Here is an 11,560-nt window from a genome sequence, read left to right on the forward strand (position 1 = left end):
CTGGAATCTCCACTGTGTGGACACCTCACCACCTAATCTAGTGAAGCAAGAGGGCCCAACTTAGAAACCACGGCTATGGGTGGAAGGGGACCCACGAACAGTTTATAAGGCATTAACTTTCTATTGTGGAAAGCTAGTGTGTACCCAATGCTGGACAGATGTCAGCAGGAAAAACTGGAAATGGGCCTGTTGCAGAATTCTGGGCTAGAGATGGGGAGTCTGGGCTGAGTTTGTGTCCAGGAGTAACCATGGCACAGAGCCTGTGGGCAGGGAGTCCTGCTTCAGAGCCCGCCTGGGTTTCTGGGGAGGTAATCCCTGCAGCGGGTGGGTGGCCAGCAGCTGGGGATGTTTGAATGGTAGGGGTACAGTGGGAACAAAGACCAGAGAAGGAGGTAAAGGAAAGAACTGACTAGCTCTCCCCTGGGAAGAGCAGGCAGGGCCACCTTCCTCTGCTGGGCACCTGGTAGAATGCTGGTTGCTCTAGAACCTGGCTCAGGTCTTGGGACAGGCTTGTCTGACTTGATACTATTTCTGTGTCTCCACTTGTAAAGTCCCGACATGCCTCCTGCCCTGCTAAAGACAGTGCGGATGCAAGAGCACCTGGCCAAGCGAGAGCAGCTGGGTAAGCGCCACCAGGGTGGGGCTTCGGGGCCCAGGCCATGGCCAGAGCCACAGCCTTCTGTGGATGTGGGCTGGCAGCTGCCAGGGAGCGGGACCAGGACCAGAGACTGCTCTCAGATGGCCAAGGCGCTCCACCTGACAATGCCTCTTCCTGTTGAGGCCACTTCCCTTCTAGGGCACAGGCTCATGCACAGGGCCTGGACTCCATTTGGGATGGGAGTGGCTCATGAGGGAGGGCTCCCATGGGGACCCAGCCTCTCAGGGAGTAGAGAGGCTGACCACGCAGGACCCTGAGTAGCTTGCCTCTGGATTCCGGGCTCCCAGGAGGAGGGCACATGTAGCCTGACCAAGGAGGGGCTGGAGGGTGGCTTATCCGGGACAGTGCTTTGCTCACACCCGAGGGTTTGGACCTCACTCCCAACCCCAGGCCCGTGAATCCCCCATAGTCATGGTTCTTTCCCAGATTTTATGGAGAGCATGCTATCCCATGGGAAAGGAGCTGCTTTCTTCCCTCACTTTTCCCAGGGCATGCTGGGGCCCTACCAGCAGCTGTGCATTGACATCACAGGCTGTGCCAACATGTGGGGCGAGTACTGGGACAACCTCATCTGCACGGTAAGGGCACACAAGAGGGCAGTGGCCTGGGGGATGGAGAGTCTGCCCAGCCCTTGCCTTCAGCCTCTCTCCCCTCCAACACCTGGCCCTCAGACTCTCAAACCTCACCAGGTTGAAACGCGATGCCCACCGAGCTTGGGATGGGCATTCGTGCCTGAGGCAGCCTCTGGGGTTCTGGCTGAGGCATTTCAGGCAGGAGGGGTCCTCATAAGCAGTAGAACTTTTCACACCTTTTCCCAGGAGATGCAGGGCTGGGGCCATATCGAGGAGGGAAGAGGAGACAGTAGGCTGCTGCCTGGGCCAGGACCCAAGACCTGGAGTAGGGATTGTGGAGTGGAGGGACAGTAGCAGCCTCCCAGAGCCACGTCCTTGCCCCGCCCTTGGTGGGGCTCACCCAGGGGTCCATTTAATTGCTCCAGCACTCAGCATAAATGGAGTATCTACCGTGTGTGGGTTCCTGTGTGGGCCACTGTAGTGTGGAGGATACAGGGATGAATAAGGTAACCAGCAAGGCACCCCTAGTTTAGTCTGGAGGGATGAAACCTGCATACGTTATCCTACCGTTAAGTTGTTAAATAGAAGATTTTCATGAACTATTTAGTAAATTGAACAGATTAATTGTAGTAGATATTTGCTTTAAATTGTGTGTGTTCTGTATGACAAAGAATTGATCATGTTAATATAAAAAGGGATCTTAAGTAACAGGAAGCTGGGGAAAAGTATCCCAAGTGGGCAAGGTTTGAATAAACAACTCCAAGAAAGACAAATACAGATGGCCAATAAACATATTAAAATCTGTCACCACCACTGATAATTAAAGAAATGCAAAATAAGAGCCACAAAATACTGATTTTGACACATTAGCAAGGTTTAAAAGTTGTTGGTGAAGATACAGGGGAAAGGGTGCTTTGAGCCCCCTTCTCCATGTCTGTCAGTAGAGGAGTGGATACAGACATTGGGCCACATCCCTAAGGGAATTCTGCACAGCCTGTTATATGATGCTGTAAACTCTTTATTAGTAAAAATTGATCCTATATTGTTCGCTGGGTGCAGTGGTTCATGCCTGTAATCCCAGCACTTTGGGAGGCTGAGGTGGGTGGATGTCTTGAGCTCAGGAGTTTGAGAGCAGCCTGGGCAACATGGCAAAACCCCTTCTCTACAAAAAATACAAAAATTAGCTGGGCGTGATGGCATATGTCTCTGGTCCCAGCTATTCAGGAGGCTGAGGTGGGAGGATCACTTGTGCCCAGGAGTTAGAGGTTGCAGTCAGCCGAGATCATGCCACTGCACTCCAGCCTGAGCGATGGAGCAAGACTCTGTCTCAATAATAATAATAATAATAATAATAATAATGATAATAATAATAATCCTATATTGTTAAAAGAAAAGATTATTAAAGGCATGTGCAGCATGCTCCCCATTTATATCTGGGTCTTCACGAAAGAAGTGTAGACACTTGTACACTGAAATGCTAACAGTAAGTCATGCTGCAGAGGTAGGATTGGAGGTGATTATCACACTCTTATATTTTCTAAAAATAAGATTTATTACTTTTGATTAGCAGAGAAAAGTAATAAAGTTCTTTTCATTTAAAAGACAGAAATTTGATCAAAGGGACTACCAGAGGCCGAAGAGCCTCAGGCTTGCCAGGTGCAGTGGCTCACACTTGTAGATCCAACACTTTAGGAGGCTGAGGCAGGAAGATTGCTTGAGGCCAGTAGTTTGAGACCAGCCTGAGCAACATAGTAAGACCCTGTGTCTACTAAAAAAAAAAAAAAAAAAAAAAAAAAAAAAGTCCTCAGGCTGGGAGCTTTGTGCAGGCTGCCTGGCTGGGAGGGAGAATGGAGATGGCGGGAAGTGGGAGAGAAGACAGAGTGGTACACAGTGAGGCTGGGACCAAACTGTGGGGCCCCTGGGCTGGCTGGACAAGTGGAGGCCCTGCCCAGAGGGGATGTGATGGCAACCGGTGACAGGAGTGACAAAGGGCTGGGGTGTGTTTGCAGGTGGGAGACCTGCCGCCGGAAGTCATCCCAGTGCACATGGCAGCGGTGGGCTGCCCCATCAGCTCCCTGAGGACCACCTCCTACACTACTGACCAGGCCCAGAAGGAACCAGTCGTCAGGTGCTCCATGCTCAGCCTGAGCCTCTGCTCCCTGGTAGCCCCTGAAACCCTCCGGCCTCCGGGCTGGGCTGCCCACGTTGGCTTGTTATTCTCCAGCTGGCCTAGGGCCATTGGTGCCACCTACAAGAAGGTTCCAGGCCAGGGTTTCCCTGGGGTAAGGTGGCCTCAGGGGACGTGGCCACCACCTGGACATCTCTGAGGGATTTTGTGGGGCAGAAGTGGTGAGTAGTCAGTGTGGTCCGAGGTCAGCACCAGCCCTGGGACCCCTGGCACAGTTGAACTGGAATCAGCATAGTCTGCTCAGGGCAGGTGGGTGGGTTGCCAGGGCACAGGGCAGCCCCAGAGCCCAGCTCACCTGGTGCCACCTGGGGAAAGCACCAGCCCCGGGTCTCATTAATTCTTGAGTGAGGCCAGACCACTGTGGTATTTCCCCCTGCCTGAGCCCCCAGTCCCAGCCCTCCTCCCTACCTGCAAGGTGTACGCTGGCTATGGCTGTACTGAGTCCAGTCTGTCCCCCACCAGGTTTGGCACCCAGGTCTCCGGAGGAGACACAGTTACGCGAACCCTTCGCCTGAATAACTCCAGCCCCTGTGGTAAGACATGCATGAGAGAAGTCAGGGCTCTTGCCACAGGCTGTGCCTTGTGGTGAGCCAGGCTGGGAGGGAAGGTGGGAGGGAAGCCGATGGCCCATGAACGGGACCCAGGTGTCCAGGGGACCTGTGGTTACGGAAGTGTGGATGGGCCCACGGATGCCCTGCTCTCACCAGGGTTGCTGTTTGGAGGAACAGACAATTAAGAGGGGATCCGTTTCTCATTCCTCCAGCCGGCAGGACCTGACCTGCCTGAGAGCTGCTGGGGATACAGCGGGGACAGGACAGCAGGGTTTCTGCTGAGGGGCTTCCCTCCTGATAGGTGGGACAGATGTGACTGTGGGCTGCAGTGTGTGGAGTGTGTGGCATACAACTGAAGGGAAGGCCGGAGTGCTGGGGGAACGTGTTGAGGGGCCAGGCTCCCCTGTGGAGGGGAGGCAGAGTGTAGGCTGAGTCTAAGAGGAAGGGTAAGCCGATGTGGGCCAAGGGAGCATGTGGGGGCAAAGAGTGCTCTGGGCCTGAGAAAGGATTAGGAGAGGAAGCTGGTAACACTGAAGAGGGGGCCCTGGCCATGCCTGCCCCTGAGGAGAGCTGCGAGCAGGACTGAAGGCAGAAGGGGAGGGGAAGATGGGTTCGATGCAGGCAGATGTCTAGGTTTGGGACAGGACTTTGGGGACTTCTCAGTTTGGGGGCTTCTGGGAGATGAGGTGGGGCTACTGGCTGGGTGTGGGAAGGCAGATGGGAGGTGTCAGAGGAGGGCAGGGACAGCTTGACATTGTCATGGTGCAGGCTGGAGAGAGAGCAATGGGGAGCCCCAGCTTAGGTTGGGGACAGATTGATGGGGGTGGCAATCTGTTCAGCTGGGGGACTTCCCCCAGTGGTACTCAGAGGGACGGCACAGTTCAGTTCTTTCAGGGTTAGGTGTTGCCAGGTGGGTGCAAAGGGAGATATGAGGATGCTGGCAAGACAGAGGTGGACATGGCGGCCCCCAAAGACTAGTCTGCCTGGGGAAGGACGTGAAAGCTGACATAGGCTGATGGATAGATGGGAAGAAGGAAGGGCATGTGGGGGTTAGAGAGCCCAGCCTGCCCACAAACAGGCCGGAAGGAGAAGCAGCTGTGGGAGAGAGCAGAGCACCTGCATTCAGGCATCTGGACATGGAGACCTGGTCTTGTGACCATGAGGACTTAAGGTGATAGAGCCAAATGGCATAAGCCTGTAAAGCCTTTTTAAATTTTTAAATGAGAATTGCCTGGAAGTGGCATTAGAGAGGCAGAGAGGCACCCCCTCCACCTGGGTATGGGAGAACGGGTCATTTCTGTCTGGGGGTATGAGGAGGAGGAGGCCCAGGGGGGTTGTCTGCTCCTCCCTTATTCCTCACCCTGCCCCCCACATCTGCCCCAGACATCCGCCTGGATTGGGAGACCTATGTTCCAGAAGACAAGGAAGACCAGCTGGTGGAGCTGCTGGTGTTTTACGGGCCACCTTTCCCGCTGCGGGACCAAGCCAGGAATGAGCTTGTGTGCCCTGATACCCCTGAGGGTGGCTGCCTCCTCTGGTCCCCAAGCCCCTCCAGTTCATCGGAATTCAGCCATGAAACTGACTCATCAGTGAGCACGGATGGAGGGGCGGGGCAGGCTGGCCACTGAGGGCCACTGAGGTGTAGCCAGTAGGCTAGTTGAACCTCAGTGACTGCGTGAACCTCAGTGATTCCTTGGTGACAGGTTGAGGGCAGCTCCAGTGCCAGCAACAGGGTGGCACAGAAGCTCATCTCAGTCATCCTGCAGGCACATGAGGGGGTGCCCTCCGGCCACCTGTACTGTATCAGCCCCAAGCAGGTGGTGAGTTGGGGTATGGGCTGGGAGCTGTCTGCATTGGCCGGCCAGTGGGCATGGGACAGTGCTAAGGCTGCTGTGTCTATGCCAGGTGGTCCCTGCTGGGGGCAGCAGCACCATCTACATCTCCTTCACCCCTATGGTGCTCAGCCCTGAGATCCTGCACAAGGTGGAGTGTACTGGCTACGCCCTGGGTTTCATGAGCTTAGACAGCAAGGTGAGCTCTTCCGGCCTGGGGTGGGGGCCGCAGCCACTGCTCCCTCCTGGGTAGCATGCTGCCTACTCAGCCCAGGGATCAGCTGTGATCAGACTTGGGCTCAGTAGGTGGAAAGGGAGATTCCAGGGAAGAGGCATCGCCTGCAGGACTTTGCAGTGGGACCCCTGAAACTGGACCTGCATAGCTACGTGAGGCCTGCACAGTGAGTCAGCTGGGGTGCCCCATCTCCTTTCATCCCCATGGGGTGCACCCTCACCAGGCACTGGTGGAGCCAGGCAGGGTTCTCAGAGCAAAAGGACGGGCATGGGTGGAGAAGTCAGCAGAGGAGCCCAGGGAAAGGCTGGCCCGAGGCTGGATGAGCAGAGTGGGGGCAGCCAGGAGGCCCCAGGCGCCTGGCTTGCCCCAACAATGCCTATTGCTGGGCAGGCTAAGTGTGGAGCTGGACTACGGCAGCAGTATGGAATTCCGGTGCCAGGCCAGTGACCTCATTCCCGAGCAGCCCTGCTCTGGGGTGAGTGTGCTGCCACCCTCTGGCCCTGCCAGCTTACCTGGACCTCAGATGTCTCTGTGTGCCCTTCTGGGACTCAGGCCTTATAGTCTGAGTCCAAATCCCCTCCCCCAGCCCTCCCAGCCCTACCCTAGAGCCATGGGGTTGAAGAGAGAGACAAGATGCATTCCCTGCCTCCTACCTCTGTGGCTGCCCAGGTGCTGAGTGAGCTGGTGACCACCCACCACCTGAAGCTGACCAACACTACAGAGATCCCACACTACTTCCGGCTTATGGTCTCCAGGCCCTTCTCCGTTTCTCAAGATGGGGCGAGCCGGGACCACAGAGCTCCTGGCCGTCGCCAGAAGCAGGAGTGTGAGGAGGAGACAGCCTCAGCGGACAAGCAGCTGGTGCTCCGAGCACAGGAGAACATGCTGGTCAGTGGGGGAGTCTGCAGCCCTTGCCTCGATGGCACACCCTCGCATGTGTACAGACAGCACCCCTGCACGCCACCCTCATGTGCTTGTACCCAGATGCAAACTGCATGCCTGACCCTGCCATACCCTGCATGAACACTCAGGGGTGCACTCCCACCAGAGACAACACATTCAGCACCTCTGCACAAGTGGCTGACATGGGCATGGCCACACCAGACGTTGTGTTCACACACATGCGTGCACGTGTTCCATGAATGTCCCCAGACTTCCCTTTCCCTCTTAGTCCCCGCTGCTGAGATGCTGGCGGAGGCTGATGCATTCCTGTGAGCACCTCCCCTTCCCACACAGACTCCGTCCTCCTGTGCAAGCTCAGGGTTTGTGTCCCAGCTCAGGTGAGCCCATGGGGTTGCAGTAATTGTAAGACACTCCAGGTTCTAACGTAAATTTTCCTCTTCTGACTTATTCTCAGTGACAATTGGATCCTGGATTTTCAGAGTTGGTTAGGTAGGGGAAGGTCTTGGGAATGTCAGGACCTCAGTGGAAACCATCAACTTCCTCTGGTCTCTGAGGCAACTGGAATGAGGCTGAGTGTGCGCACACCCATATCTGCACAGTGGGCTTCCAGGGTGTGCAGAGGCAGGCTGAGGGTAGACAGCCCTGCCTTGTCTCCTACTTCCCCTCCTGCTTCAGAGGCCCTCTTTCTTCTTCTCCTTGGAGGGCTTCCGTTTATGCTGTGCTCCCTTGAGCTCTGCCAGGTCCTAGCCTCACTCTGCACATTTCTGGCTTGTCTCATCCATTTCCAGAGCCTCAGTGAAGAGCCATATTATTTCTATCCAATGTATACTCCACTGTGTAGCGAGGGCCTGCTGTGTACTAGATGCTGTGCTAGGTGATGGTACTCCCCGAGGACCTCATCATGGAGGTCAGGGACACACACGGATCTGCAGAAGACAGAATGGCACCCTTGACCCACTTTGCGTTTGCTCCCTTCAACGAGCTAAATGGATGGGAAGGCCCAGAGCACAGCCAGAGGTTCCATTCCACCAGAGCTTCCAAGGAGACACGGCGGTTAGCCACCAGGCATTTAAAAGTCCTTGGCAGCTCTGGGGAAGCCCAAAGGTTCCAGAAAAAGGACATCACATAATTAATGGTGCTGCAGCTCACCCTCCATGCGCTAACAATGCTCAGGTTTCTCGCTCCTGGCCAGAATTATCTCCCAGGCTCTAGAGCCAAACTCAATCTGTCCAAAGTGAACTCCCCATCCCCTCCCCACCTTGTCCTGCCCCACATCTGTGCCTCCTTTTTGTGGTGGCATTTTGTCTCAGCAATACCACCCCCAGCCCCCTTGCTCATGCCCAGAGGTCTGGCACCCCTTGTCCTAGACCCATCTCTGACCAAGCCACCAAGCCCTGCGGATGCCCCCTCCTAAAGTTCTCCCAACACTATTTTCTTCATCCCTACACCCATATCTTGGTTTAGGACAGCAGTTTCTAAGCCTGGCAATAGATCAGTGGCCTTTTTTTTTTAGATTGGGTCTTGCTGTGTCACCTAGGCTGGAGTGCAGTGGCGTGATCATGGTTCACTGAAGCCTCGACTGCCTGGGGGGTTCAAGCAATTCTCCCACCTCGGCCTCCCAAGTAGCTGGGACCACAGGTGCATGCCACCATGCCCAGCTATTATTTGCAGAGATAAGGTCTCAATATATTGCCCAGGCTGGTCTTGAACTCCTGGGCTCAAGCGATCCTCCCAACTCAGCCTCCCAAAATGCTGGGATTACAGATGTAAGCCACTGCTCCCAGCAAATTAGTACCCTTGACAAAGCTTGTTAAGGCAGCAACTCCCAGACCCCACCTCCAGAGATGTGAAGGTCTGGGTGAGGCGCAAGAATTTGTATTTTTAACAAGTGCCTCACAGTTGATTCTGAGAAGCTTGTACCAAGGACCTGTGCTGGGAGCCAGGAGTCCAAGCTTCATCCTGTCCAGCCTCAGTTACAGCCTCAGCCCCTGGTCTGGCATCATCACACTCATGTGTGGTCTGCAGCCCACCTCCCCACCAGGTCAGTGACCTGTCAGAGGCTCCTCACTGTCCTCAGCACACAGACCAAGTCCTTCCTCTGTCTCTCAGCCCAACCACAGCCTTGGGCATTTGAAGCGGTAAAGGGCAACTTGCTCATGTCCCTTCCCTTCTAGCCTCTGACCTCTGAGGGCAGACATGACTTGTCCCAGACACTAGCAGGGTGCTGGGCAGAGTAGGTGCTGGGCAGCGCTTGTGGAATGAAAGCACCAGGTTGGGGAGCTGCTGGGCAAGGCTGGGCCTGGGAGGAAAGGAGGATGGAGCTTCAGGTGGGGAAGTGGCCACCTGCCCTCTGCAGCCGGAGTTGACACCATGTCCACATCTGCTCAGGTGAACGTGTCCTTCTCACTCTCCCTGGAGCTGCTCTCCTATCAGAAGCTCCCGGCCGACCAGACACTGCCTGGGGTGGACATTCAGCAGAGTGCGAGTGGAGAGAGAGAGATGGTGTTTACTCAGAACCTGCTCCTGGAGTACACCAACCAGACCACTCAGGCACGCCCCAGGCCCACCTACATGTGGAGGAGGAAGTGGGCTGGGCTGTGTTCTGCTGGGGCCAGAGGAGGAAAGACCTAGCAGGGCCCTCAGAAATAAGGAGCCCCTGCCCCTGTCCTGGGGCTCAGTCTCCCCTAGAAGAGGCCCTGTGTGCAGAGAGATGAGGGCCATCCAACCTCACCTGCCTCATGAGCTCAAAACCAGGTGAGGGGCCGAGTGTGGGAAATCAGGGAAGGCTCCCTGCGGGAGGAAGTACATGAAGCCTGAACACCATTTAATCAAGGAAGGGAAACACGTTGACAGCCAGGCCAAAAGAAAGGCCTGACGGGTGGGACAGAGCACCTGATGCAGCTGTGAAGGACAGCCCTGGGGCTTGCCAGGCTTCAAGCACCAGGGCGAGCACCATGGACCAGAAGGTCACCAGGCCGTAGTGTGGAGGCTAAGCAGGGGTTGCTAGTAAGGAGTGTGAAGGAGTGGCCTGGGGAGGACTCCAGAGAGGCCGGGGGCAGGAGGCTGAGCAGTGGAGCCGAGGTGCTCTAGCCTGGCACCTGGGCAGCTGCTGGGGCTGAGGCTGTGGGATGGTGCATGCCAGTGCCTGAGTGTGATGCAGGGGCTGCCAGGAGATAGAGGAGGGCACAGGTGGGGCCTGCGGCCAAGGGATACAGACAAATGGTCCACGGCTGAGAGGAGCTGAGGGCTGGGCCTTGGGGGCCACCACAGGAGGAGCGGTGAAGGAGGGCAGAGCCCAACCAGCCAGGGTGCAGGGACTGAAGCTTTATGAGTTAGTTAGGGAGGCAGGGACAGTGGGGGAATGGATGGCATCACCCTGGCCCTTTCCCTGTGCAGACTCCCAGTAGCAGCCTGTGGCCTTTTAAGGTGGCGCTGGCCCCCTGCCAACTTCTGGGAGCTTCCCGTTTTCTTCAGGAGCATCAGCACTTGGGGTCAGCAGGGTTCTCTGTGTCCCAGAGGCCCTGGCTCAGAGCCCACCCAGAATGGACAAGGTTGCCTGGTCTCCCACAGGTGGTGCCCCTGCGGGCTGTGGTGGCCGTGCCTGAGCTGCAGCTCTCCACCAGCTGGGTGGACTTTGGGACCTGCTTTGTGAGCCAGCAGCGAGTCCGGGAGGTCTACCTGATGAACCTGAGCGGCTGCCGAAGCTACTGGACTATGCTGATGGGTATGTCCTACCCTCCCACCTAGCCACTGTTCCCCTACAGGGCTGTGCCAAGAGAAGACCCCCAGGAAGGGGCCCCTGTGCGCTGTCCCTGCATGCTGGCTCCCAGGGCAGGCACCACTTGGAATTTCTGCAGAGCAGCCAGTCCCCCAATCCCACATGATCTCAGGGTTGCCCTGCCCTGCAGTGCTGAGCAAGACCAGAGGTACAGGCCCGGGGGTGGGTAAAGTCTTCCTGTGGGAGTACATGGGGCTGCCTGTACTCATGTGTCTTCCCTTCCCTTTGGTGCAGGCCAGCAGGAGCCAGCCAAGGCCGCTGTGGCCTTCAGGCTCTCCCCAAACAGTGGGCTGCTAGAAGCACGATCCGCCAATGCACCCCCAACCTCCATCGCCTTGCAGGTTTTCTTCACTGCCAGGTGCAGCCCCTTCCAACCTTCCCCAAACTGCCCACAGAGCCTGGACCCCCTGCCCAGGTGCCTCCTAACCTCAGCCCCCACATGCTCCCCACAGGAGTAGTGAGCTGTACGAGTCCACGGTGGTGGTGGAAGGTGTGCTCGGTGAGAAGTCCTGCACCCTGCGGCTCCGGGGCCAAGGCTCCTATGATGAGAGATACATGTTGCCTCACCAGCCCTGAGGCTCCGCCCCAGCCCTCAGCCCCAGGCCCCAGCTGGAGAAAAAACATTGCCCAGGGATTAGGAGCAGCTCTTCAGCACAAAGACACAGACTTGGGGACCTGGGGACCTCTGGGCAGCTCCTGGAATGGAAGAACCCCCTTCCACAATGGTCTCAGCTTAGGCCCTCATGATATGTCCTCAGAGCTAACATAAAGGACAGGCCACACCACAGCAGAGACCACCACATTGAGATCACTACTCAGTGCATAGCGAAGACCAGTATGGCA

At 56.4% G+C, this 11,560-nt stretch overlaps 1 protein-coding gene across 7 annotated transcripts in view; it reads left to right on the forward strand.

Moving 5' to 3' along the window:
- DLEC1 (DLEC1 cilia and flagella associated protein) overlaps window positions 1-11,510 on the forward strand; it is a 75,001-nt gene extending 63,491 nt beyond the window's left edge. For 2 of the 7 annotated variants that reach the window (XM_055381286.2, XM_055381285.2), the window contains exons 24-37: window positions 552-622; window positions 1,085-1,236; window positions 3,240-3,358; window positions 3,881-3,951; window positions 5,353-5,558; window positions 5,673-5,789; window positions 5,875-6,000; window positions 6,108-6,202; window positions 6,427-6,511; window positions 6,706-6,924; window positions 9,328-9,489; window positions 10,510-10,663; window positions 10,952-11,075; window positions 11,170-11,510. In XM_055381286.2, coding sequence (XP_055237261.1) covers window positions 552-622; window positions 1,085-1,236; window positions 3,240-3,358; window positions 3,881-3,951; window positions 5,353-5,558; window positions 5,673-5,789; window positions 5,875-6,000; window positions 6,108-6,202; window positions 6,427-6,511; window positions 6,706-6,924; window positions 9,328-9,489; window positions 10,510-10,663; window positions 10,952-11,075; window positions 11,170-11,293 — 1,825 coding nt within the window. In that variant the 3' untranslated portion in view covers window positions 11,294-11,510. Of the gene's footprint in view, window positions 1-551; window positions 623-1,084; window positions 1,237-3,239; window positions 3,359-3,880; window positions 3,952-5,352; window positions 5,559-5,672; window positions 5,790-5,874; window positions 6,001-6,104; window positions 6,204-6,426; window positions 6,512-6,705; window positions 6,925-9,327; window positions 9,694-10,509; window positions 10,664-10,951; window positions 11,076-11,169 lie in introns of those variants that run through there. The other 5 variants (XM_055381283.2, XM_055381284.2, XM_055381287.2 and 2 more) reach the window with 4 other exon arrangements.
- Window positions 11,511-11,560: the final 50 nt, after the last annotated feature.

The sequence above is a fragment of the Gorilla gorilla genome, chromosome 2 (genome assembly GCF_029281585.2).
Source record: "Gorilla gorilla gorilla isolate KB3781 chromosome 2, NHGRI_mGorGor1-v2.1_pri, whole genome shotgun sequence".
NCBI lineage: Eukaryota > Metazoa > Chordata > Mammalia > Primates > Hominidae > Gorilla > Gorilla gorilla.